Source organism: Talaromyces rugulosus, chromosome II (genome assembly GCF_013368755.1).
Source record: "Talaromyces rugulosus chromosome II, complete sequence".
Lineage (NCBI taxonomy): Eukaryota > Fungi > Ascomycota > Eurotiomycetes > Eurotiales > Trichocomaceae > Talaromyces > Talaromyces rugulosus.
The window spans coordinates 4,207,898-4,233,580 of NC_049562.1; the positions used below are offsets into that span (position 1 = coordinate 4,207,898).

General features: G+C 50.1%; 13 protein-coding genes across 13 annotated transcripts; 7 read left to right on the forward strand and 6 right to left on the reverse strand.

Moving 5' to 3' along the window:
• Positions 1–141: 141 nt before the first annotated feature.
• On the reverse strand, positions 142–2,538 carry TRUGW13939_03914 (uncharacterized protein; the record flags this gene model as incomplete). The annotated part of the gene is made up of 1 exon (XM_035487092.1): positions 142–2,538. The coding sequence occupies one exon, from the start codon at positions 2,536–2,538 to the stop codon at positions 142–144; it is 2,397 nt and encodes a 798-aa protein (XP_035342985.1).
• A 366-nt stretch (positions 2,539–2,904) lies between these two features.
• On the forward strand, positions 2,905–3,819 carry TRUGW13939_03915 (uncharacterized protein; the record flags this gene model as incomplete). The annotated part of the gene is made up of 1 exon (XM_035487093.1): positions 2,905–3,819. One exon carries the CDS (start codon positions 2,905–2,907, stop codon positions 3,817–3,819), a length of 915 nt encoding a protein of 304 aa, XP_035342986.1.
• A 97-nt stretch (positions 3,820–3,916) lies between these two features.
• On the reverse strand, positions 3,917–5,147 carry TRUGW13939_03916 (uncharacterized protein; the record flags this gene model as incomplete). Its single annotated transcript, XM_035487094.1, has 4 exons — positions 3,917–4,040; positions 4,096–4,379; positions 4,444–4,632; positions 4,692–5,147. The coding sequence occupies 4 exons, from the start codon at positions 5,145–5,147 to the stop codon at positions 3,917–3,919; spliced, it is 1,053 nt and encodes a 350-aa protein (XP_035342987.1).
• Positions 5,148–5,553: 406 nt separating this feature from the next.
• On the forward strand, positions 5,554–7,503 carry TRUGW13939_03917 (uncharacterized protein; the record flags this gene model as incomplete). The annotated part of the gene is made up of 1 exon (XM_035487095.1): positions 5,554–7,503. The coding sequence occupies one exon, from the start codon at positions 5,554–5,556 to the stop codon at positions 7,501–7,503; it is 1,950 nt and encodes a 649-aa protein (XP_035342988.1).
• Positions 7,504–7,784: 281 nt separating this feature from the next.
• Positions 7,785–8,837, forward strand: TRUGW13939_03918 (uncharacterized protein; the record flags this gene model as incomplete). The annotated part of the gene is made up of 1 exon (XM_035487096.1): positions 7,785–8,837. The coding sequence occupies one exon, from the start codon at positions 7,785–7,787 to the stop codon at positions 8,835–8,837; it is 1,053 nt and encodes a 350-aa protein (XP_035342989.1).
• A 271-nt stretch (positions 8,838–9,108) lies between these two features.
• On the reverse strand, positions 9,109–13,422 carry TRUGW13939_03919 (uncharacterized protein; the record flags this gene model as incomplete). Its single annotated transcript, XM_035487097.1, has 4 exons — positions 9,109–9,279; positions 9,374–13,132; positions 13,187–13,298; positions 13,355–13,422. 4 exons carry the CDS (start codon positions 13,420–13,422, stop codon positions 9,109–9,111), a joined length of 4,110 nt encoding a protein of 1,369 aa, XP_035342990.1.
• A 250-nt stretch (positions 13,423–13,672) lies between these two features.
• Positions 13,673–14,555, forward strand: TRUGW13939_03920 (uncharacterized protein; the record flags this gene model as incomplete). Its single annotated transcript, XM_035487098.1, has 2 exons — positions 13,673–13,880; positions 13,954–14,555. 2 exons carry the CDS (start codon positions 13,673–13,675, stop codon positions 14,553–14,555), a joined length of 810 nt encoding a protein of 269 aa, XP_035342991.1.
• A 1,281-nt stretch (positions 14,556–15,836) lies between these two features.
• TRUGW13939_03921 (uncharacterized protein) lies at positions 15,837–15,968 on the reverse strand (the record flags this gene model as incomplete). The annotated part of the gene is made up of 1 exon (XM_035487099.1): positions 15,837–15,968. The coding sequence occupies one exon, from the start codon at positions 15,966–15,968 to the stop codon at positions 15,837–15,839; it is 132 nt and encodes a 43-aa protein (XP_035342992.1).
• A 286-nt stretch (positions 15,969–16,254) lies between these two features.
• Positions 16,255–16,727, forward strand: TRUGW13939_03922 (uncharacterized protein; the record flags this gene model as incomplete). Its single annotated transcript, XM_035487100.1, has 4 exons — positions 16,255–16,312; positions 16,368–16,463; positions 16,522–16,643; positions 16,698–16,727. 4 exons carry the CDS (start codon positions 16,255–16,257, stop codon positions 16,725–16,727), a joined length of 306 nt encoding a protein of 101 aa, XP_035342993.1.
• A 1,354-nt stretch (positions 16,728–18,081) lies between these two features.
• On the forward strand, positions 18,082–19,991 carry TRUGW13939_03923 (uncharacterized protein; the record flags this gene model as incomplete). The annotated part of the gene is made up of 7 exons (XM_035487101.1): positions 18,082–18,482; positions 18,545–19,045; positions 19,089–19,324; positions 19,396–19,507; positions 19,561–19,665; positions 19,718–19,890; positions 19,942–19,991. 7 exons carry the CDS (start codon positions 18,082–18,084, stop codon positions 19,989–19,991), a joined length of 1,578 nt encoding a protein of 525 aa, XP_035342994.1.
• Positions 19,992–20,313: 322 nt separating this feature from the next.
• TRUGW13939_03924 (uncharacterized protein) lies at positions 20,314–21,414 on the reverse strand (the record flags this gene model as incomplete). Its single annotated transcript, XM_035487102.1, has 1 exon — positions 20,314–21,414. The coding sequence occupies one exon, from the start codon at positions 21,412–21,414 to the stop codon at positions 20,314–20,316; it is 1,101 nt and encodes a 366-aa protein (XP_035342995.1).
• Positions 21,415–21,704: 290 nt separating this feature from the next.
• On the forward strand, positions 21,705–22,874 carry TRUGW13939_03925 (uncharacterized protein; the record flags this gene model as incomplete). The annotated part of the gene is made up of 2 exons (XM_035487103.1): positions 21,705–21,738; positions 21,793–22,874. 2 exons carry the CDS (start codon positions 21,705–21,707, stop codon positions 22,872–22,874), a joined length of 1,116 nt encoding a protein of 371 aa, XP_035342996.1.
• Positions 22,875–22,968: 94 nt separating this feature from the next.
• Positions 22,969–25,340, reverse strand: TRUGW13939_03926 (uncharacterized protein; the record flags this gene model as incomplete). Its single annotated transcript, XM_035487104.1, has 6 exons — positions 22,969–23,205; positions 23,278–23,981; positions 24,036–24,177; positions 24,229–24,515; positions 24,979–25,204; positions 25,275–25,340. The coding sequence occupies 6 exons, from the start codon at positions 25,338–25,340 to the stop codon at positions 22,969–22,971; spliced, it is 1,662 nt and encodes a 553-aa protein (XP_035342997.1).
• Between the last annotated feature and the right edge of the window lie 343 nt (positions 25,341–25,683).

The window sequence follows — 25,683 nt, forward strand, 5'->3', positions numbered from 1 at the left end:
CAGACTAAATAAATCGCACGCCACCCAGAAATCGTAGAAAACGATTAAACAACGTTGAAATATAAGAAAACACCTGTGCCGTGCATGAAGTGAAATTGCGCTAGAGACCATTTTTCGACGGAAGAATAGAAGAGACTAGTTTCACAACGTCTCATCATCATCTATGCTATCAGCACTCTGTCCTTCACTTGCACGTCCATAAATTTGATAACCGTCAGCAACTTGTTGCAATGGGGTGGGTAGTGAAATAGATGGGGCCGCAGATGATGTCAACACCGGCGAGTCCTTCTCCGATCGAGACCATAACCCCGATATACCGCTTATCCTGTAGCTGTTTCCGATGGCAATTTCGCCTAGAGATAAATTTGTCTCCGATAGGGGGCTGCTGTCATCGACATATCCATCCCACAATCCTAGGATCTGAGCAACAAGGCGTATAAAAGCGGTCGAAACGGTGAGTACCGGAGAGAGAATCGTTGCAAGATGGGACCAACGCCACAACATTGTTGGGAGGGTCAAGGGGAACTGTGGTGCATCAGGCTGTAGGCAATACCCCTCGCACACCTCAGCAACTGTTGGATGGCAGAATTGATCGCACATGAGGCATTCAGAAATGTACCAGATGCCAAGGAAAATCAAGGCCCAGCCGATATAAGTCAGACGAAGACGCTGCGAGACGGCAGTTCTGTACCAGAGACGAGGAATAGGAATGGCCAGGTAGACGCGCTCGCCACCGTGATTATGTCGCGAGGTTCCGCATGCTTTACAGGGTTTGCCATCTTTATGACTTGAGTGGATTCCAATATTAGGCGCAATAGAATCCGCAAGTCCATCGAGACCGGCTTGAGCGTCGTGAACGCTGTGGATGATCGACTGTATTTTGGTACTCAGACGGTCCACGGATTGCAAGTATTTCTCCGAGTCCATTTGGCTTTCTTCCAATTCAATTGCCTCGGAATCTTCTTTGATATCATGGTCGTCTAGGTCTCCGAACCGTGAAGGTTTACCTTCGGAACCATCCATAAGGCCCTGGAGAGAGTTGATCGTGTCGTCTCCTAAATGTAATGGATTGCCGTTTGATTTTGCATCCTCAATGACTGACTCTAAGGCACTTTTAGGTAGTTTGGGTTTTACAAGCTCTGGACTTGGTTGCTTTGCGACGTTTGCGTCTGGTTTGTGCTCCGGTTTGTGCTCTGGTTTGTGGGTTGATTTTGTGTCTTTTTCCGTAGGTGTTTTTGTCGAGTCTCTTTTTATCTCGGATCCGGGCTTGCTAGGAGAATCAAGCTCTTTTGTGAAGTCCTCATCAATTGTTTGGGCTGGTCGGACAGTAACAGGCGTGTCCACCCAGGCGCCAATCACTACAGGCGTCTTGTCTGGGAGAGGCTGATCATCTAGCTTTTTTGGCTCAGGAGTGTCAGTCTGTGGAGGGCTTTCTGTGCGAGCTAGCCTGCGAAGCAAGTCGCGAGAATCACTCCGCATAGCTTGTGGTCGATCTGTATACCCCCCTTTGAATACAACGACCGGGGTGTTGGGAATTGCATCTCCAACTGGGACACTCTCCTTCGTATTCAGCCTATAAAGAGGGCTACGTGACCTGGAAGCGTCTCTTATGGTTGTTTCTGTCCTTTTTTCAAAACCGTCACCTCGGCGAGGAGTCTTGTCACGAGACAAAGTTCCATTTTGCCTCGCTATCGAGCTCAACCATTGTCGATGGTTTTTCGACTTATTTCCCCAACTTTTAGGTACGTTCAATGCAGGCTGCGGGCCGTCGTCAGTCTCATAAACTTTCTCTTCAACAGGTTCCGCTTCGCGCCTCTGCAGGTCGTCTGCTCTCGTTCCGACACTGGCCCGGCTGAAAATCGGCACTTGACTGGCAGTCGCCTGTCTTAAGCGCTCCTCGTCACGCTTATAGGTAGACAAGTTCCCGCGCTGAGAATCGCTTGTAATATCGTTGAGGTAGCTAAAACTGGGCGTTAGGTCGTTGTCGCCGTTCTCAAATTGAGTTTTCTGGCGATCTCGAGAACCAGAAGACTCCCTTTTTCGCCGTTCCTTGGAGCTTCTTCGAGAGTAACCACCGAGATCATCTTCTGACACCAGATCTGCCAAGTCATCCGCGTCGTTGATTCTCTGATAGGTTTCCAACAAGTCGGCGGGAGGGGGGCTGTGGGCTTCAGCCAGAGAAGGTAACGAGTGATCGCGTTGTCGCCTGCTGCTTGGGCTTGGCGTGCGACCACCAATCGAAATAGGCTGGCTGTGTCCTTCGTTGCTATCCATGGCTGTTGCTCGCGACGTTGCCTCGAACGCGTCTTTCAGTGTCCTGGTTTTGCTGAAACTGGAGCGCGGCCGTACACCATATTTGGAGGATGCGGGAGAAGGAATGCGGGAGTGTTCGGGCTCGAAGAAGTAGTCGCGGTCCGAGGGAAGCTGCGCCCTGCGAAAGGCAAGAGGAGGAGAGGGGAGCTGCTGTGGTTGTTGCTGTGGTTGTTGCTGCTTGAGGGTACGGCGCCGAGCAGTCCCACGCTGGTCGAGGGAGGTCATTCCTAGGCGTTAGGATGCGCAGAGCATAGTCACTGCGCAGAAAAAAACAAAGCAGCCATAAAACAGACCACTCGAACAAGAGTACACGAGTCACGATAAGGTCGAAGAGGGCGTACAAGTACTGTGATCATCATCGCGATCCATAGATCGCGCCGGCTGTTTGCGCGGTTTGTCTTGTCCCGAAAGGGAAAGGCGCAAACACGCCGCGATTAGCTTCAACTGACTCGCGGACTAACTACGGAGCTGGTTAGAACTGCATTATTGTTGGTGCCTGGTGGCTGAAGATAGGAAATCTTGGTAAGATACATAACCCGGCTCTGTTTCCCATCGAATATTCGTTCAATCAACCCACGCTTGCATGTGGCCATGGACATTCAACACCCAGTCCTCTTTGACTCGCGCTCACATCCCGGACAGCAGGTGTCTTACGTGCATCTCAACCCAGGCGCCCCGCATACCCTACTATTCTGTTATGGAGCTGGCAATAGCTCGGTCTTCCTCAATTTTTACCAATCATTCCTGGAATCACACCCGCAACTGTCGCTTCTGTGTGTTGATCGATGGACGCGCGGAAACGATGTCGCCCGCAGCGGGCCACAGATGCTCACCGATCTGACCCGCATCACTGTTGAGCTTTTGGACCACTTATCGATTGGCCGGTTTGCCATTGCCTCACATTCTGCAGGCGTCTACCAGCAGCTCGACCTGGCACAGCATGTCGGTGCCGAAAGGGTGACAAATTTGTTCTTGATTTGTTCCCATATTCCGACACCATACACCGGATCGAAGATTTTGAAATCCATGTGTACGCTGCCGCAGCCCGTATTCAGAACAATCGTCAGAACGGACGCCTCTCTTGGAAACACTTGGATTGGCAAATTTGTGGCGAGCGTTTTTACGGGCGAGCCCAATGAGCAAGCCCTGAATGCACTTGTTGTGTCCAAGGAGCGCGAGAAGATTGTCTTTAAACATATTTTCAACCCGAAGAGTCATCCAGAGAGGAGAGAAGAGAGACTTGATTTAGACTACGCGCTGACCTTTGCGAGAATTAAAGACATCACCAATGATACCTTGGTGAATTTGTACAAGGGCAGTCCTATTGACCTCACCTGGTTTACTGCGGAAGGCGATGCATTCTTTGGGCCAGAGACCGTCAAGAAAATCTCGGGAGATATACAGAATGTTCATACGGACATGATTGTTATTCCTGATGCATCGCATGCCGACATATATATGAGGACTCAGGTCTGGGAGCGGATGTACAGTGATATGACTATTTGATGAGGATATTTACGAAGCTTTTGTACATTTTTACATTTTTACATTTTCTCCAATGAGTTTATAACTATGATATGAAATGTGATATATCATCAGTGGCCTATTTTTCATCGAGACTTCCCAAGATCAGTTCAACTTCTTCATCAGCTGCCTCGAGAATGTGCTTTGGGGGGTACTGAGCCTTCCAACCGATTTGATTTCCATTCACTGCCGTGAACATACATCTGTGAAGAAAATCAGCAAAGAATTCATCGCCGCATGGCACCACGGATTACTTACTTTCCACCCAACATCACAGGAACGAGGGATGCCGGTACCCCAAGCGCTTCCCCCATGGTGACTAGGGCAGCATCGTCGGCTTGCGCCACAGTTGCATCATCCACACGATTGCGCTTTGCCAAAGCCACGGCCATGGAAGCGTACAAGTCATTCCAGTACACACTGCCGGAAGCAGCCAGATAGAAACCATTCTTGTTGTAGCCCATATCACGACTGAGCAGCATGTTTCGCGCCATTTGCAGATAAAGATTGGTGTTATCAATGAGATGGCAGACAGGCCAGGTCTGGGACTCATCAGCCTTGATGATATTCATGTGAATTTTTCCCGAAGGTATCAGAAAAACGCACCGGGTTGTCCGTGTCGACTTTGTATACTCTTCGAGCTTTTACGGCTGCCTTTACAATGGCAACGTCTTGAATCGAGACCTGGTTCCCGAACCCCTCTCCGCGTCCGTATACAATACACGGTGCAAAGATGTACCCTCTAACACCGTGCTTTTGGCACACATCAATAACGCTGATGTTTGTTCTGGTAGTCTGTACAAAAAACAATTAGACATGGTCCAAACAAATCATCGGATTCGAAGAGATTGTACTTGTTGAAAATAGTCATGCGGTGAGACAGATGTTTTCAAAATGTCGTAGATCTCTGGGTCGGTATCAAGCAAGGGCTCATCACGGTGAATGCCTGCATGTCGACTAAAGTGCTTCGCACCCCCGGTGTGTACAAAATGGACTTCATTTCCCGTTTTTGCTTTCACCTCGGCAAGAGCCTCGATGATGGGTGGTTGGTGCTGATCAGTGAAGGAATCGATGAGGAAGAATACAATAGAGATCTCCTTGTCAATAATGGCCTTTTTCAAATTCTCGTGGTCGTGGATATCGCATTGCAGGGGTTCCGCCCCATACTTCTTGACGGCTTGTGCCTGCTCGTCTGAACGAACCAGGGCATACAAATGCCCATATGGAGGGAGACTGCTCTTCTCCCAACGGGCGAGAAGCGTGCCTCCGAGGTATCCAGAGGCACCAGTGACGAGAATATTGTGCGACATGATGTATCGGTTATTAGCTTGTATAGAGCAGAGAAGAAGAAGTGATGTGCTTCAAAATTGGAAACAGGGTCTGGTCTTTATAGAGATCAACAACCTTATGTCGTGAAGGAATTGATTATCAATACATATACATATACTATATAGATATTTCCAGCCAATCGCAACTGCCGGATTGTTCCATAAGGAGTTAAGCGCATTTCCGATTTACAGTACTGTACACAATACCCACAATTATCACAAGCATATGGATACAATATACGGTAATACAATTACAAATACTTCCGGATGCTGGATTACCGCATTTTGCCAGTTCCGGTTCTTCTGGTTGGTGAATCACCTCCCACTCAACTCATCAACATCCAAGTTCCAACCCATCATCCCCCCGCCCCTGTTTCACTAATTGAATATGTTCTACAATTTTGCACCGCCTCGGTCGATAGCCAAGCGTCGCCGGGTGGACCGGGCCTGCGAATTCTGCCGGCGACATCGTGTGCGCTGCGATGCATCTACTCCATGCGCCCAATGCGTGGCAAACAAGGCAGTCTGCAGTCGGTCCCAGCGTACACACGCACGTTCCAATAGAGACGCATTAGTTTCTGATGTGGCCAAAGAATCTCCCTCGCGGGCGTCTCCCATAGACCGAGTTTGCACCAGCGGATCAAAAGCCCTGCAGCAGCAGGTTGTTCCTGTGAACAATCAAGTAGACTCGACCCTGGAGTTTGTCAATCGGATAAACACGTTCTGCTCGAGTGTGTTTCTTCAGTGCATACCGCACAATGACGATCCTGGTCCTTTCAGATCCCCATTCTGTCCTGGCACCGTGGAGGAAACCGAGTCTACCAAGTGCGACTTGTCGCCTACTCAGATAGATCGCCTGATCTCGATATTTTTGACACGATTGCACCCACAGATTCCTATAATCTGTGAAGAGGATTTGCAGCCTTCAAATTCGCTGCCTGAATACGTTGCCCTTCGAGATGCAATTACCGCGTACACCATGCAATTTGTCTTTCATTCGGGCCTTCATTCTCGGCTCCTGGGACTGCAATGGAAGCAATTCGACACTGGGAATAGGCGGTCTAGAGTTGTGGGCATGCCCTATTTCCAGCGATGTCTGGCAAGCTGCACCCAATATACCATGTTTTCAGACCCCTCGGTCATAACGTTGAAATGCTATTGCATCATAACAATGTATCTCCTGGACACAGGTCAGCACCATGCGGCATATAATATAATTGGGCTCGCTGTGCGCATGGCTCAGTCACTCAATCTCGACGAAACCGGTCTTCCCGGTCTGGCTCTGGAGGAATCTGAGCGTTCCCCCATTTGGTGGACTCTGGTGCATCTTGACTTTCGTTGCTCACGATACCACGGAAAGCCAGTGACAACTCAATACGCTATTTCAAAGGACCTGCTACAATATTCGCTATCTATGACTTCGGTCGGTCAGAATTGTTCTCCGTACTACTTTTATTCTCTCCGGTTGACGTGTGCGGCACTTGCGGTTTTGGACTCTGTCACCCACAATATGGCGCGTGAGAAGGATCATGATATAGAGACACGCGCTCGTGTTCTTTCAGAAAACATGCAGCTAATACACTACTGGAAGGAAGCTGTGCAGAAAGAGCATAGCTTCAAACATCTTCGCCTGAATGCCCTGAGTCCATCTTTACCCGGGGACATTGCTTCACCGGGAGTGGAAGAAGACGATTACATGACTCACCTACCCATCGACATACAGCTCAATACTCTTCTAGAGCTGCAGTACCACGATACCATAATCAGTCTGCACCGCAGCTTTATCGAATTCCCTAGTACACCATCCGGGCTACAAAAGAGCCATCACGCTAAGTCGCACGTAGCCACGGCAGCCCAGCACGCGTTGACTGCCATTCGCATAATCCATTCTCGAATGTCCCAACACGATGTCTTTTACGGTTCCAGCGAGCTGTATCAGTACCAGTGGAATGCTGTGCTGACATTGATCGGATTCATGCTGGCGTATCCATCTTACGCGCGTCAGACAGTACTGAGACACGTCAACCTTGCTCTAGCGGCCTTTGAATTTGGCGGTCGACAGTCTGATGCAGCTGCGCGTGCAGCGAGCCATACTCGTTTTCTTCGTGACAAGGTGGCTGAATTGAACGATATTCGGTGTATTGACTATCAACCACAGCTTGAGCCAGACACAGAACTCCAGGGGCTGGCAGAAGACCTGGACCTGGGTCAAGAGCTTGATTGGACTAATTTTATTGATTCGGCGCTGTGGTCGACGTATTCTGATCAAGTTCACGATGCATTTGACCTTGATAGTTTTCTCAAACAATCTATAACTGATGTGGTGCCTGAGGCATGAATATATGAGCTAGACAAAATCGGTCTAGTATGCTGAGCTTGTCTAGAAGAAGCAAAGCGCAAACATGCGTCTCTATGGTATTTTTCAGTTATGCTATGATGAATTGATGATGATAGACGTAATACAATTACACTCCTGTAAATTATTTGATTGTTGTCGCTAGAACGGAGGAATTGATGCGGCAGGATTGAAGAATACTGTGGTCGGCTGATTCCATGTAGTTGGTCGGGCCATCCTTGTCTAGAACTATTTTACCTTCAACAACATCCGACCACACGACCATGGCCAGAACAACGCGACGATCTGCCAAAGACAAGCAGTCGTCGTCATCATCATCAACAACAACAAAACCTACCGCAAAACCACTCACTCCATTCGTCAAAGCTCCGTCAAGCTTAGACCCTTTCCTCCAGGAACTATCCCCCAAGGACATCTACCTCGTGCACATTGACAAGGAGGAACCCGAGTTCAAAAGACAGCTCTTCGTCGTCCCGATCCTGCTCAACACCGCCATCGTCCTCTTCATCGCATACCGCATCTACAATGGCATCTACGTCTACCCAGACATCCTCGCCACCGCGCTGGGCCTCTCCCCCGGTCCCGCAGTCGACCTATCGTCCAAGACATGGCTCCAAACAGCCTTTGTAATCGCGCGCCGAACAATCACTTTCTCCATCGACTATTTCCTCGTCACTCTGTTTCTATTCTGGCCCATCCGATTCGTGCAAGGCCCGCTATACTGGCGCCGGAAAATCGGCTTTCGCGAGCGAGAAATCGTGGTCCGCAAGAGCCGGACTGCCTGGACATCGACCCTGCCACGCAACCGCTGGATCTACGATGACGAAAAGACCGTACGCGAAAGAGTCGTACCGGCCGTGACACCGCAGCGGCTGGCAAAGAGCGGATATCTGTTGATCGACGCCGACTGGGATTTGGAGTACGATGCCATGGTGCGCGCACACACGCTGGTGGATTTGACGAGTAAAGGGCAGGGCATACAACTCGACGAGTTCCGTACCGCGGTGCTAGTCAACACGGATGACGAAGGATGGTTGATTTGGCGTGTGGCCGACGAGGCCGTCAAGGGCCGCGAGGAGCAGCGCGACAAGCTCTTTGCCTTTCGCGAGAAGCTGGTGGCTATGGACAAAGAGGATCTATTTTTCCGTTGGGTGGAACTGGTTCAGTACGAGAGTACGCGGCCCGGTGGGTTTACTCCGGAGCGTCAGCGCGATACGATGAGGCAGGCTAAAGAAATCTTTGAGGCTGAGGGGGTGGATTTTTCTCGTTTCTGGGACGATGTTGGCGGCATGGAGGGCGATTTAGGCTTGGATTAGATAGATATCAATATAGACAAAAGTTGCAACATCTTTTTTAAAATATACATGTAACATTGAACAATTGGACTGTGAGCTAAATAATAAAAAATCACATTCTATCTAAACCGATATTTTCAATATCACACCAACTAAATGAAATACAAGAATACTCAAAGGGGTATCTATCGTTCCAGCGGCTTTTGCATACCACAATAGTAAAAACACCATGGCAAAACAAACAAACAACTATGTGCAAAGCTTATTTTAAACAAGCCTCAACTCCGTCTCTTCATTGCTGCTTGCCACCCTCTGACCGATAATCTAACGACCAGAGCTTCTCCCAAGGTTTCAACCGCGATGCTCGCTTGCTAAATGAGGAGCTAGAAGACTGAGTCTCGACTTCTGGTCGCGGGATCGCCACCGCAGACCTACTACCGGTTCCTTGGGGTTGTTCCAACGCCTGCGGGGAAATCCGTCAGTCATATTATGAACAGACATGAGCAAAAAAAAAAAAAAAAAGCTCCTCAAGGCTTCTGCAGTAGGTCACGGCGAACCTCATCAAAGACAGCGGCGGATTCAGGAGTCTCTTGGACCCCAGCATCCGCCTCTGCTGGTTGCACATTATCCCCAACCGACTCCGTCGCGACCAATGTCGGCACAGGTGTGCCCTTTTTGGACGCAGAACTATTACGACGACTGTCCAGGCTCTTGGTCAGTGTCTTTGCAACGTTCCCACCGGCCGACGAGCGTTTCAGGCGGATGGACCCTTTTGCATCGACGTGTGCCGAAGCTACGGTGCTTTTGCCTAGTCCTGGAGTGCTGGGGGCGCCCGGTTTTTCCTCGGTCGCGTCTAATAGATACCAGCGCAAGCCATCGGACAACTCAAAGGGATTCTCATCGTCGGCCGAGACCTCGTCGCTGACAGTTGATTGTCGGTCTTGGTTTGCGCCATTCAGAGACCGAGACAGATCGACCACTCGCTCTTCCACCTTGTTGATGCGAGCCAATAGCCAATCTCGAGTTTTGAGCTTGTGAGCATCCTGCTCACGTAGGAAAAAGTGCGGTGCCCCGACATTAAAGGCCGCCCAAGACCGGATTGCCTGGTTTCGAGTAGGAAGAAACAAGGCCAAGTCGCCTTCTTTGAAAGAGCGATATGCAATCTTGTCGTGCGCGTCGCTTTGAGCCCGATGATACTTGTCGCGGTAACCCCGGGCTTCCTTTTGCCATTTTCGAGCCAGCACCTCTATATCCTTTTCTCTCTTGACAACCGACTCGCAAAAGACTTCGACGTCGAATTTCGCCATGGCATCCGTGAATGCCTTGAACTTGGCGGTTTCGTCATTTGAGCCATCCTGGACCCATTTGTGTAACTCTGGATCTAGACGGAGAGACGCAATCGATGAAGAGGCGAGGGAATCTCCCATCCCGGAAACACTGTTGTTCAGCTTGGATGCTCTCTGGATAATAAGTTTGTTATCTTGCTGCACAATGGCGAACCCGAGTTGTTCCAACATCCGACCCATCTTTTCCGATTGCTGTAACAGCTTTTGTGAGACTTCCTTAGCCCTAGATCCACGAGATTCCAACTGAGTGATGGCCGCTTGCCTGGCTGCCTCGGCCACCTTCGCTTTTTCTCGCCACTCACTGGCCTCATCCTCTGCGGTGCGCACCTGTGCATTGATATGGACCAGTTTCTGTGAAAGAGAAACGACCTTGCTCTCTTCTTCCGCCACACGCTCCCGAAGCACTTCAGAACCGGTTTCTCCAGCGGCAAACTTGGATCTCAAATGGTGGAGTTGTGACCGTTCCTCAGTAAGTTCGGATTTCAGAACTGACACTTGAGATTGCTCCTGAAGAAACTGGTTCTTTAGCTTCGAGACTTGTGCGTTGTGTTTATCTATTGTCTCTCGTGACTCCGCAGCATCGATACCGGTGAGCTTCAGTCTCTCCTCAAGGGATTTCTTCTCCGAAACTAGAGCAGCATTTGACTCTTCTGCTTTTCTCGCATGGATTGCCAGACCTTCTGCAAGAATTTCTATAGCTTTCACTAGTGAAGCAAAGTCGGATGGCGCCGAACCCTCCGGTGAGAGGTTGACATGTGCTGCCTGCAAGGTGTTGAGATTGTCCAGATTCTGGGTATGCAATTCATCTAACTGGGCCTTCAGTTCGGATGTTTTGGCTTCTTTCTCCGAGAGTTGCTTTTCCCGATCCACGGCGGCTTCGTTCAGTTCAGCGACTCGTTTCCGTTCACGAGTCAACTCTTCTCGCAAAACTTCAGTTTCGCTCTTAGCATCCTCCAACTGTTTTGTAGCATCAGCTTGTGCTGTTTCGAGCTGCTCTTCTAGTTTTTGTGCGCGTTCGTCCACGTCTTGTTTCTCATGGTCTCGACGATCCAAGACCTGGCATAGTTCTTCCTCGAGTTCCTCGATTCGATGTCGCAGCTGTTTGGCGTCTGCCTCGAGAAACCGACGCTCGTCTTCAAACTCTCTTTGCCGCGACTCTAAATTTTTGATAAGGTCTACTTTGGTTGATTGGACTTCTTGCATTTTGTCGGTAGACGACTGGCGTTCGACGTGTGCTTCTCTTTGAAGGCGTTGGACAATTTCCCTCTCACCCAGGAGATCTGCCTCGAGGGCCATGATGCGGTGAAGTAGAGCTTTATCTTCACCAGTCTGATTGGACGACAAACGTCGCGAAGAAACAGAAGAGCGTCTGGACTCAGGAAGAGGCGAAGCAGGCGAAGTAGGAATCTCAGAGCCAAAGTTTCCGCTAAGAGGGCGAGATATGTGGCTCTGGCGGTGGAGAAGGTCCTCTAACTTGCGAATCCGACTGTCCGAACCCTTTAGTTTCTCTTCCAACTTGACTTTTTCGTCTCTTAAACTACGGACCATGTCGTCGCCGCGGATAAGAAGCGAGCTGCGACCCATGTCGAAGACACTACCCTGTTTGAAAGCCTTTGCCCGTCGCTTTTGCTGTCGAGTTGGGTTGTCAAGATCGGCATAGAGTTGAGACAGCTCTTCTACAACCGCGGGCATGCCACCATTGGACTTGAGAGCATCAATGTAGTTTTCAATATCCTTGCGGTGCACTTCGGGCCATTCGAGTCCTTGTCCCTGTAGGTTGATCTCCAAGCTAGGCGTCATGTCGTCGGGAAGCGCAATGAGGTCTCCAATCGTCTTGACCCATTTCTTCCGCCGACGCTGCTCTTCATCTCTGAAGACGGCCATCTCTTCGGCCAGGGTCAGAGAGTCGGTTTTCAACTTTTCTGCCCATTCACGCCGCCGCACAGCTTCAATGAGCACGGATCCGTAGACGACTGGTAGATGAAACACTGCGTACAGGACCTCAAATACTTCGCTATCAATGTCCAGGTTTGCAATCTGTCCCTGGACATCTGCAAGACGGAACTCTAGCGAAGAGACCTTCCGCATATGCGCAACAGAAGCCTTTGAGGAGTCGTTTCTATCTCGAACAGCTTGCTCAAGCGCACCCTGTAGTTCAAGACTGATATCGTGCAGCGACGGCAGTAGCTCTTTTGTATGCGCCAAAGCCATCCGGGATATATTGGCTAGACTCTTTTGATTGCTAGGAAGTCCTAGAACGTGCTCATAGTCGGAGCTGATTTTCTTGGCCAGCGTCTCTACTTCCTCAAGTAGTCCGTGGTGCTCGTCAAGGTGTGGAAGCTGCGCCTGTTCCAGCAAAGCGCGGGTATTAGAAGCAATCTGACCGACAGCCCTGGTGATTTCATCGATACGCCGGGAAAAGTTCTGCGAGATAGAAGCACCTCGAGAAGCAGCCCGGCGGACTTCTTCCACATCCAGAAAATCCTGTAACGTCCCATTTGACGGGTCTCTGGTTGCCCTTTTGGGTGTCGACGGACGGCCGAGAAAGGCAATGTCTTTTCTTGCTGGTATACTATCCAATTTCTCCAACGCCCCCTGCCATCCATCCAAGGCCGATTTTTGTTCTTTGACGAGATCGCCAGCCCATGCTTGAGCTTCTTGAAGCTTGTTTTCCAGCCCGGCAACATGAGACTTGAGGTTCTCCAGAGCGACGCCGACACCACGATAAATGATATCCGTGTGCTGGTTGTGCTCTTGAAGAGAGGAGTTTATGCTCGTGCAACTTTCGGTCAAGGTCAGAGCCCATGTTCTCCGGGCCATGTAAAGGTTACGCCAGGCCTGGAGGTTGTTCTGGTCGGCTAAGGTATCGGGAGGATTGTTCGGGGTGAAAGGAGGCGGTGGAGGGATATCGGGAATGTCGACAGTGCCTGGCTCGCTGACAAACAGTCTATCAAATACAAAGATCTCATCCTAGAAATCAGTCAATATCATCCGTTGATAAGCGTGGTAGATAGCAAGCATTACCTCTGTAGCTAGGGTCTGGATCTTGACATTCTTGCCGCGTGCAGTCATCAATATCTGCCGCTGAAAGGGAATCGAGGTGTTGCGAGCAATCCATGATCGGAGTGCGTCAGGGCTATTTCATCCGAGTTAGGAGGCATCAAGACTGGTTGGGGGGATATGTAGACATACGACGTAAAAGCAACTGGATCAGCTAGCAAATGCTCACCAGAGTGAGCAATATAGATGTGTAACGACATTGCTGGTCTCCCCGACGGAGCCCCAAGCTAGGGAAGTCCGATGAGTCGTTTCCAGCGAAGGCGTTTGGTCTGCTACTTCAATAATAGACAGACGAAGCAAGACAGATAGAGAGAGCATCATGAGAGCTTGCCGCCGGTGCCTGGTAACGTGACGCAACTAGGTTGCAGCCCGAACGGGCCTAGCGGTTGCCCCGCACCGGGCGCGACTGACCCGTTTTGGTCCGTTTCTCCAAAACAATCACGAGACGAGATGCTCTCGCTGGCCATGGCATCCAATGACCCTGCACAAAGAGTGTCGCATGCTGGCGGAGCTTTTGATGAGACAGAGGCCGCGCTGCTGGAATTGGCAGCTGACAGCCGTCAAGACGAGCTGTCGCTCTCTAGCAAGGAGGAGCAGCTGTTGCGCCTCTACGACCACATCGAGGAACTAGACTTGGAACGAGCCGTGCTAGAACAAGGTGGGGAGCTTATCCCTTTTCTTGATATTGCGATATATATCCAAGTCCGATCCAGCTGACGGGTCTTAAAAAGATGTTGAACAGCCGAGCAACGTGGATGTGGAGGGGCAGCTTCGCGTCGCAGAGCAAGAGCTGCTCGAAGCTCGCGCAACTTACACAGTGCGGAAAAAGGCAGCTGAATCAGTTCTCATGACGGATCCGATCCTCAAGACGGTGCACTTGAGAGGCGCGTCTCCCGCGGAAAGGTTTGTTGAGGTTATTGGCGGTCTACGGTTTACGATTCGTGCTGATCTAGTGTTTGATTTCAGGGCTCTTCTCCCCCTCGTGAATCGTCGCGATGTACTCTCGCTGGTGTACGAAAACTTGGCTAATGCGCAGGCCAGTACGCTCGCGGCCCTTTCGAACGCAGAAGTCGACCACATACGGACAACCAAGCGCAACCAGGAACTAGCAAGCCAGCTGCTAGAATTAACGGCGCAGGAATCTTCGTGGCGCGATACTCTTGTTGACGAGGACTTGCAGTCTCAAATCGCAGAGGCCGAACGACAGCACAAGGCAGCTCGAGGGAGATGGGATACGATGAAGAACATTGCCAGCGCAGTGGTCGCGGGCAGTGGAGTCGACTGGGCGCGCGACGACCAACTGCGTGCGCTGGTGCTGGACGAACTCGATTGATGAAACAAGAGCCAAGTTCTTTGCCGCCAGAGAGAGTCTACGTCACGGCCAAAGTGTATGCGCGCGATAAGTCGCGAAAAGCACGGTCGGCGATGCTCCACATCTGTTGGTCCTCTCATTCGGCCTGGCCTTTAGCCCTAACTTAAGAGGCTATGAGCTCCATGCGTCGACGCGACGCGGCTGCTGCAGGGCTTCGTGGAGTAGAGCGATGCTGCCAAATGCAGTGAATATTCGACGAATCAGCAAGTGTATGGTTTCATATGTACAATCAGCACATAACAGCCTAGTATATAGTGTTAGTGCTGCCTATTATTGCTACAGCCACGGGCCAAGGGACAACAGTCGAATCAGGGATGATTAAGCTTGGTAGCTAGCGCGTTTACTTTGTTCTAACTTCTTCCTCTCTTGAAAACAAACCAGTTGAGGCGTCCCCACAAGGCCGAGCGGTTTGCATCATCAGGACATTTTGCATACTCGGTATAAATTTGCAAATTTACACGAAAATATATTATATGTGCATGTATATTATCATGTTAAATTATGAGGACAGGGCTGGACAGGCAAGGCAAGGCAATGCACGTGATCTGAAGCATGCTATGACGCGGTCTCTCAGTTCACTTGGTACTTACCAAGAACTTACAATACGGCGACTCTTATTAAGCGGCTGGCCCACGAGTCAATTGTTTGGCGCGCTGCATTCCTGCGGCATTTGTACTGTACGACGGTAATTTACTCTCATCTCAGGGCAACAAACCAATAGTAAGAGTAGTAATGCTGTGCTGACGGTGTCTCCCACCGGAATCGACGGAGACGCTCCACAGCCAGCCCATAATAATAATGGGAGTAGTAATGCCCATTTGCAGGCAGTAAGGAAGGCAACGAAAAACCCACTGTGACAGTACGTGACACGGGCATCGTCCCCTTGCGGCAGCGGTACTGGTATGGGCGGTTACAGGACGGGTACGCCGTACAGCGTAATCACGGCACACTAGCCCAGTCTCTCGCTCTCTCTCTTTACTAGCAGCCCGCCCGCTCTCTCACTGTTCTCTTTCTCTCACCCATTTTCGCCCATACAAACTGCCTCGCATACAAGCCCAAGCTGTCTCTCTGCCCAGGTAAGCTTCCCTATCTAGATCAACGCCGGATGCTCTGCGCCGCCGTCGCAACCACCCTGCTTTGCCCACCACCCTTTTTTTCCATCCTTTTTCCGCGCTTCTTCTCGTCGTCTTACGCGTCTTTTGTTCATTTTCTCTTCACTTTGGGCCCTGGTCGCCATTGCCCTCAGCGTCGTCTGCCGCGCCAGCATGCCCTGACCAGGGCCGCTGCCATCGCGCCGACGGCCAATTCGTCTCCAGCATGCGCTCCTCTGTAATTTCCTGCTTTTCCCTGCTGCTCTACGCGATCTGCTTGCATCTGCGATCCGTCGTGGTTGTGGCGTGTCTTGTATGCTTCAACCAACGCGACCGCATGGTGTTTGGGATCCGCGTCCCGCGCCCCAACACAACACACATACATGCAGTACCCTCCCTCTGTCGCGACCCCCCTCTGTCGCGCCGCTGTTGCTTTGAATTTCTGTGGTCGCGTATGCTCAATTATCATTGTTTTTGCACCAATAACCCCGTCGCCACTCCTGCGACGCTGTGACACTAACTAACCTGTGAGACAGACTTCTTTACACTGCACTCTCTAGTCATTCATCATGCCTAAGGAAAAGACCACCCGCAAGACCAAGCCTCGCACTGAGAAGCGCAAGAAGGGTGAGTTGCAGATGACCCCGCCTTGTTTTTAAATTTGTTGCTAAACGTTGTCTAGACCCTAATGCTCCCAAGCGCGGTCTCTCTGCCTACATGTTCTTTGCCAACGAGAACCGTGAGCGTGTCCGTGAGGAGAACCCCGGCATCGCCTTTGGTTAGTACTCTATTTTGTCTTTTTTTTTTAAAAAAACTCTCGTGTTAATGCTTTACAGGCCCCCTTGGCCGTAAGCTCGGTGAGATCTGGAAGAGCATGGACGAGACCGACCGAAAGCCCTACGAAGAGAAGGCTGTCGCTGACAAGAAGCGATATGAAGAGCAAAAGGCCAGCTACCTGGTATGCTTTTCTTCTTCCTTTCCTCTTGTTTTCATCTACTAACTAACCATCCAGGCCAATGAGGACGAAGAGGAGTCTTCCTAAGCAGGTCACCATGTGATGATCGTGCAGTAGGAGTTAATCGCTTTGTCTCTCTTCTTCCGTCTGTATTCGTTTTCTTTTCTTTTGTCTGGTCTTCGGGATGGGCTGATGGGGTTCACGTGTTTCGTTCATCAATGTGTCTGTTCTTTTTACGAGGGGTTTAGCCAATCAGGAAGTCTTCGTTCTCTCTCTATCTCTATATCGCTTTCTCGTGTTCTCTCTCTCCGAATGTGCTATGGCAAGCTATATATTGCCAGCGCGTCTGGTTGGAGCTAATGTAACCTAGCAATCACGCCTGCTTCCACAGGACAGGCCTGTGATAGATAGTGCAATGCATCCGTTGAGAAAGAGTGTTGGTGTAGATTGCCGAGTAGATGCTGAAGAATCACCCCGGCCAAGCTTAAATCTTGTCAGGCCCAAGCTGCCGGGTCGTCGCGGGGCAGCTAGCTGTTTGCCCTGTTTGCTTGTTTCGGCCTATCGTGAAGAACTGACGCAGAGAGGCCGCCAAGCCCGCATGCACGAGAGAGGAAGGAGCCCTCCTTCTTTCCTGCTCTCTTTCTCTCTTTCTCTCTTTGCAACTTTCGCCTCATCTTTGCAACTCGAATCGCCGCAATCAACTACTGTTCGCCATCTATCATTCTAATCCATCCTTTTACAACGTCGTCGTCTTGGCTCTCGTGCCATTGTGCATCAATCCTCTGAGATGATGTAGACTGGGCATGTATGCGTATACGCCACATTGCGTCCCATTCTCCCTATTCTCGTGACCCATGGACACCTTGCATCCCCTCCTGGTAGGGGATTGGCCTGTGGTGGCCTTACTGCATGGTATGGCATGGATGATATGATCCAGGCCACTTCGATTGGATTCTTCCGCAAACCTGCAGGATGGACACGTCAACAACCACACTAAACCAGTCCACTTTACAGCGCCGCACGGCTTGTTGCCCCTCAACAGAGCCTCAACCATTAAGCGCTGTCTTTTCTTTTCTTTTCTTTTCTTTTATTTCAATTATTACTACCCTGTCGTGCACTCCTACGTCCCTTTTTTCCCCGCGACGAAAAACTATTTTTGGGCTCGCCGTCTTGCCAGCCCTAAGGCCGTTTCCTTTCTTAGCCTCGGCTGCTCCCACTATAGTTACACATTACACCACTTGACACCACCACATCCCGCACTCCCTTTTTTTTTTCCCTTGCTGTTCAGGGAGGAGACGGGGAAATAGCAAGCAGCACAGGTGCAAGATTAGTGTGTCAACAATCAGTGTTGTCTCGCTTCCCCCTCAAAGTAATGACGACACACCGTTACCGTGAACCCCTATCATACATGCATCTGAAGCACTGATATCCAACCGCAATAATGGACTTGCGGGTCCGCGACATTGCTGAAGATGTCGCTGTCGGCTTCAAGCGCTTCCGGTCATGTCTCCCCGAGCACGGTGCCGAGATCACCTACCTGATCTCCGAGCTCTATGCCATGAGCGCAACCCTGACCAATATTGAAGGATTCAGCAGGCAGTTTCCTCGTAATTATGCTCGTATCAAATCAGACCTGGACACGGTGTTGGCTAGCTTGAACTACACGCTGGGCGAAATCACCACCTCCTTTAGGAAGCTCAACGGGAACCCTCGTGCGGACGACTTCCGGCACGTATGGCACGGTTTGGATACGTTCTTCCGGGAAGAAAGTAGCTATACCTTGAAGAGACGACTTACCAAATATAAAATGTTCTTGCAGGAACTAGAAGATATGATGCGAAAGTAAAACTATTCCGACGGTTCTCTTTTGACGCTACTCGCAAATGCTAACTAACCCCTGACAGCAAGTTGCCCGACGTTCGCTTCCTGGCTGATATGCGTCGCACTGTCATGACCCTTCTATCCGAGCAGGACGGGCGTTTGGCAGCAACTATGGCAGGTGTCTCGATCGGTCGATCGGACTCGTCTGCAAGTAGCAGCCTTGACCCCGGCAGCCCGGTAGAACAACACCATGGCCCCGGGAAGCGTCGGTCATATGAGCGAGCACGACCTGGCCTGCGGCCATCGTCATCTTACTTCCCCCCAATGTCTCCATCATCGTCCCAAGGCGCCCCGCCTCCATGGGTGCCCGAGGTGCCGAGCTCACCGACATCGACATCTACGACGACAATGTCGAATCTTTCATCGGCCATTTTGAATGATCATTGGGCCAAGCATATATTTGCGAAAACCGTTTCGACTACTCCAATTCTGGCTGCTGGTGATAGTTCAAAGTGCCATGGTGAAGAAGTAGAAAATGCCAAAGAGTGGCTCCACGATGAAGGATTCGACGAAGTGGCTTATTTGTAGGTGGCATCCAACTTAGGTGATGTCTCTAACAACCTGTAGGGCATTTGACGAAGACAGTTACAAGCTGTCAGTCTCTTTCTATGTTCGAGAGGACGACAGCCGTGCGCGGATCTTGTGCAAGGTTCAGAAAGGTAGACGGTCGAATAAATACTACTGCCTTCCACTCAACATGCTAGAAGTGAGACGAGGTGGCTCATCACTACAGCTTTGCCGACGGCGACGGTCCGGAACTGAGCTGGTCCCGTGGCTAACTTTAAACTTTCATGCAATTGAAAGTGAGAAATCCAACGACTCGTTTTTTTTTTTTTTTTTTTTTACATATATTAGCTAATGCTTGAGCTTACAGGGATGGTAACCTTTTTTTGCACTTTCCTTGCCCTCCGTTCACAGGATATGCATCGACAAGTTCAGAATATTCGGGACTTTGAGCTTGGCTCGGAAAGAGAGAAATTCGGCGGGTGAGTGTACCGTCTGTCCGCGAGGGATATTTATATATACTCAACTCTAGCAGACTCATTGTGGATGATCGATATCTCCACGCTTTGCGTATCTACCAAGACCGCATCTCGGGCTCTATCCGACTACAGGCATCTGTTCACGATGGTGAACTAGAAAGGTATTTCAATCTTTCGTCAAAAAAAAATAGTTGCGTACTGAATGATATCAAGATCTCCAGTATGGACTGCCTTTATAACGCACGATATCAATTTACATCTTTGGGCGCGCCGACATAAAAAATTGGTCATCTTGCAAGATCTACAGATGGTCATTCTTTTTCCGGATTACACTCCCCCAAGAACATCTGGCGGGGAACACATTTTGAAATTCACTTCCGAGACTGGTGTGTTTTTAATTTTATTTTGTATCCAAGATTTCTGCTAATTCTGTTCAGACGCCAATGGATTTACCGAGGTCATTAATAGACTCGCCCTGACTGATTGAGAAGATTTTCTGTCTATGTGTTACGAGATTGAAGTGATGATATTATGAGATATGATGGTCATGATCGATACGACATGCTTTTTTGTTTTGTTTTGCCACATGAATACCCTTCGATTCCAACATGTGTTGATAGTGCTTGATACCGTGCTTGGCGACACGGCCAGAAATAGCCAAAAGTTATTGACCTTTAATCGCTGTGAATGAGTTTTAGATTTGTCTCTTTTGCATGTATTACGATTAGCTTATAGTTTATAGTGACCAGCCACTCAAATCTAAATGTCATTATTCGTAACGTACATAACTTGATACATAATTTGAATCATCAGCCCAGGTCAACGCTCAAGCCCTTGAGAAAACGCTCTGCATGATGCCTGCTCCGCAACTCCTGCACTTTCCTCTTCCGCTCCTCCTTGATCCGATCCCGTTCAGCCCTGCGCTCGCCACGTATCTCGCGCTCTCGCTCCGTTTCCCTGCGCGTGCTGAGCAGTTCCTCCATCTCCTTCTCGCGTGTCTTTTCATCTGCCGAAAACTTGTAAAACCCCGTCCCGCGCGTCCGCACTTCAGCCTCGGCATCGTAGTGTGCCTGTTCTGGCGGTGTCGGTGAGCGGTCACGCCGGGCAGCCAGAAACGCCATTTGCGAGGCCATGGCGGCATCCGGGTTGAATGCGTGCGATTGTATGGCTTCGCCGTGGATTAGGTTCGATGGGCGTGCGGGTCGAGATGCATCTTTTCCTTCTTCGCCTTCGAGTTGTTGTTGGCTTCGTCTTGCTCGTGCGGCCTGCGCGGCTTCGGCTTTTGTTCCCTGGCGTGTTCGGCCAAATTCGTCTTCGTAGTCGACCATTGATCTGGTTTCTTCGTCGTCGTCATCATCGCCATTGTGCTCTTGTTCGGCCCATTTGCGGTCAAAATCTACAAGCGCATTCTTCTCTCTCCGACGCATGCGAGCATCACTACTACCATCAGCCATATCGTCATCATCGCTGCTTTCCCCCTCGGCGAGATGATATCCCTTTTTCAGATCTTCGTAAATATGCGCTTTCTCTTCCATGCGCCGTTTTGAGCGCTGAAGTGTTGCTGCATCGACCTGGCCGACTGCGTCGGAGTTTTGGTGTGCTTGTTGATGTTGTTGTCGAACGCCGTGCACGTCTTCTGCCTCGTCGGCTGCCGCGCGTTTTAGGGCGCCTTTGTTGTGGACGGCGAATATGTCTGGTTTGGAGTCTTTGGACGGGCGACTGCGTCGTCCGCGACTAGAAGAAGACTGGGATGTGGATGTCGCATCTTTGGAGATTAGTGACGAGAGATGGGTCGTGAAGGCGAGGGTCGAGGATGAAGAGAGATCCTTTTGGCTAGTAGCGCTTTGTTTGGAACGTTGGATGCCATAGAGCGATGACGATGAGGAGGATGTTTGTTGCTTCGAAGTCATGGCGCTTATTATTTATTGTTTTGCGATCAAAAATGATAATCATGATGATGATGATGATGATGTTCTAATTAAATTGTTAGTGATGGAGCTCTAGCCCCACATTTCCCAGCTTGGGCCAATCATGCTGTGGCTGGGCCCGATAACGTCAGGTCCTCCGATTATCGCAGGCCCCGACGACTGCCCCGCATCGATCAGCTTTCGTTTCTGCAAATATCTTCATCCTCGACGTTTTAATCCTGATTAATCAGATAATTTGTTGTTCCAGCGTCTCAATTGCAAATCAAACAGCCATGCCTTCGAAACAAATCTACCTCGGCGTCATCGGTAAGTTCATCTTAACGCCATTCCCTATCTATACACAGTATTGACATAAAACAGGCGTCGGCGGCGTGGGAACTTCATTCCTCCAACAGCTCTCAAAACTCCCCAGTCCTCCTACACTCGTCCTCCTGGCACGCTCTTCGCAAACCCTCCTCTCCCCAGCACCCGCATACTCCCCGGCCATCCCAGCAGGCGACTGGCAAACCGCGTCAGCGAACCCCTCCCTCACCAAATCCGGCGCCCTGAGCCCCTCAGAAATCGTATCCTACCTCTCCTCTGCGCCCAGCGGCAGCCGCTCCGTGCTCGTCGACAATACTTCGGACCCAGCCCTGGCCAGCGCATACCCGCAGTTCCTCAAGGCCGGCATCTCCGTCGTGACGCCCAACAAAAAGGGCTTTTCGTCGGACCTGTCGCTGTGGAAGGACATCTTTGCCTCTGCGGCTAGCGGTGGCGCGCTTGTCTACCATGAAAGCACCGTTGGCGCGGGCCTGCCGGTCCTTTCAACCCTGCGTGATCTCGTCGCGACGGGCGACCAGGTAACTCGCATCGAAGGCGTATTTTCTGGCACACTGTCCTTTCTCTTCAACACATTCGCACCTGTGTCAGCGTCAAGTGAAGCAAAATGGAGCGATGTCGTCAGCCAGGCCAAGGATCTGGGCTACACCGAACCAGACCCGCGCGACGACCTGAACGGCATGGACGTTGCACGCAAACTCACCATTTTGGCACGAATCGTGGGGCTGCAGGTTCAAAGCCCAGAGTCTTTCCCCATCGAGTCCCTGATCCCCGCCGAACTGGCCTCGTTGCCGGGCACAGCTGCCGGTATTCAGGAATTCATGACCCGTTTGCCAGAATTTGACGGACAGATGACTGCGCTGAAAGAACAGGCTGAGAAGGCTGGCAAAGTGGTGCGGTATGTCGGTAGCATTGACGTTGCCAAGAACGAGGTCAAGGTGGGACTACAGCAATTTGACAAGGACAGCGCAATTGCGGGGCTCAAGGGCAGTGACAATATCATCAGCTTTTATACGCAGCGCTACGGCAGTAACCCGCTGATTGTCCAGGGTGCTGGTGCCGGCGGTGAAGTCACAGCGATGGGTGTTTTGGCGGATCTGAACAAGGTTTTGGAGAGGCTGTAAAAATAAATTAAAAAGAATTATATACAAATGGAACTAAAATGGTTTAGAGTGATGATCTAGTATGTCTATTTCATATGAAAAAAAAAATATACACCTATTTATCGTCTCGCAAATATGCCTTGACGGCATCAGCCCAGACCGGTCCTCGCTTGTATCCATGAATAGCCGGCGTACCCCCGTTCTTGAGTCCGTCAATGGCCACTGCAAGATCCTCACCGAGTCCCTCCTTTTTGATCTGGCTGATCGGGTAGGTATATGTGTGGAAACCAAAAACGATTGCTTTGGAATTGGGCAGACGATGCAGGGTCTGGCGCTCGCAGCGGAGAAGTGTCTGTTCAAATGATTAGATTGTATCACCGAGAAAGAGAAAGAAAGAAAGAAAGAAAGAAAAAGAAAAACATACAGAGTCAATATCCAACTCCCCCTCTTTAATCTTTTCCTCATCTTTGGCCTGTTCCCCAGTGCTGTGCAAGCCGCCAAAGGCAGCAAACAATTCTGTATTTGTCGAAATACTCCAGTTGGCCCGCTTGACATATTTATTCGCTTCCAACCCATCAAAATACCGATCCATACTGCGCTCCAGTTTCTCCTGATACCCCGGAACAGGCGCATGGATCTGAGCAAGCCGTTTCCCGAGTTTCTTGCGAGGGTTGAAGCCGGCTGGGTAGCATGTTTCGTATGCGACGAGTTTGTATTTTGCATCTTTGCCTTCTTTGCCATCTTCTTCTTCATGCTCAGGGAGCAAAATGAGAAAATCCTCATCCACAGTCTTGCACAAAATCTCCAGCGCGCGTTTCGGTGAATTCAATCGCGTGACTTCAGACGGATACAACTCCTTCATGACGAGATTCTCGAGCATATACGCTTTCCCAGTCTCAAATGCAGTCTCGTGCAAACGAAAAAGGGTAGGATAGCGCACGGGCAGATACGTGGACATGATGTATCGGTAAAAATCGCTCACGGCGGCGACGATGCGTTTGTCGGATTCGTCGTGCATGGCAACGACAATGTCTGGGTGTTCTTTGAGGATTTTGCGGCGGTATTGCACACGTTCTTTGTATGTTTTGTCCATGGGGATGAGTTCGTCGGGGTTGAGGGTTTCGAGGGCTGTTTTTATAGAGTTAGTTTATATTTAGTATCAGTAGGCTGTCTTGTGTGTACCCATAGTAAGGTGGTATTTTGGTTTGAATGGCCTCAATTGCAACGGTTCCGCCGTCGCCAAGTTAAAGTCCTCAAGGCGAGCTGGCACCGGAAACCCAGGCGAGTCGAGATAGCGAGCCTTTTTCGAGACTCTAATTTTGCTCTATCCATCATTAATCAGTAAATATTTTATAACAAAAAGTAAATGTGAAACAAAAAGAGAGAGAGAGAGAGATACAATCTTCGACCAGGCCTGCGTCAGAAAAATAGCCAGCAGTGCGGCGAAAATGGCCATCTGCGTTTGATCCATCTCGAGCGCTTTGGTCTTGAGCAGGTCTACATTTTCCCAAAAGTTGTCAATGGTCGCCTGGAAAGAATCGAGGATCATGTGGAGAAGCTCCAGAGGAGACTCTGGGAATTCCTCGGTGGTGGTCGCCATGGTGGTGGGAGTTGAGAGAGGCCAGACAAGCAAGAGAACAAAGCAAAGGCGGAAACGAAAGCCTTATCTATCGTCGCTCGAGCCCCTCTTGGTGATGATAAACTAGTCTTTGGTCAAGGTATCTGGAAAGTGGAAACGCCTGGAAGCTGCAAAGGTTCTGGAAGCTCCGCCTCCGCATTTGACCCCGGGCCAAGTCTTAACCCGGTTAGGCAAGTCCACGCAGTCATGTTACTGGGGGAAATAATGATAATAATTCTAGTGCAAACATCTAGATGTGTTGATATGCTGGGAAATGCTAGTACTGCAAATTAAATATCAGTTGCATTTCCCACAACACGGTATCTGACCTGGCAGGTACTATTATTATCATTATCATTGTATGTAACATCACGTAGTCCTAGTTTCTGAGTGCCAATACCATCAAGACCGCAATTGGGTAGATATTAACGCAACGTCTGATGCTTCTAACCTCAATCTGCATTATGTTCCTGAGCATGTCTTGCTTTCACCGCACCCGACGCGTACTTTCCCGTCTTGTGAAATCTTCTCCAGCTGCTTCCCCCCGTAAACTAAACGTCCTCCGGCGTCCACTGGGCCGGTTTGTCAAGTTCGGGGCTTGTGGCTTTCGCCAGCCCTGGTATCGACCGCCAACAAGGGGTATTTCATGTACAACAATGCGAACCAAGTAATATATCAGGTCGAAAACGACGAGAGCAGCCCATGGGCCAATTGTAAGGGTGCCGAGGAAGATCTAGCAGAAAATCAATGTTAGATATATATATTCCCACAAGAAAGGGGAAAAAAAGACATGGTATCCTTACGAAAACCCTAACAATCCATGTCTCCCAGAAGGCCAGATAATCTGGCAAAAGAGAATACCACGCCATTGCTTGATGACTCCTCTCGAATATACCAAGGCAGGCGCTAACCAGGCTCGACGATCAAACAAGATAGTATGTATCTGAAATTATATAGAAAGATTCGATTTAATCCACCTTGCGTAGGCTAGAAGCTGTGTGCGATAGTATAGCACGGATATAGTCCGGTAAAGCCCCTGATCTTCACATGCGCCAACCGAGCCGCGGATTACCCATCCAGAGTCAAGCCATGCGCTGGGTTCGAGAGCGGAGCAGCCAAACCATAGTTTGACAGGCGAAGCAAGGGGATGATGATGCGGCGGCCAGGTTTACACTGGCTGGCCGGCTTGCTGATGGAAGTTGAGGCGGGTGA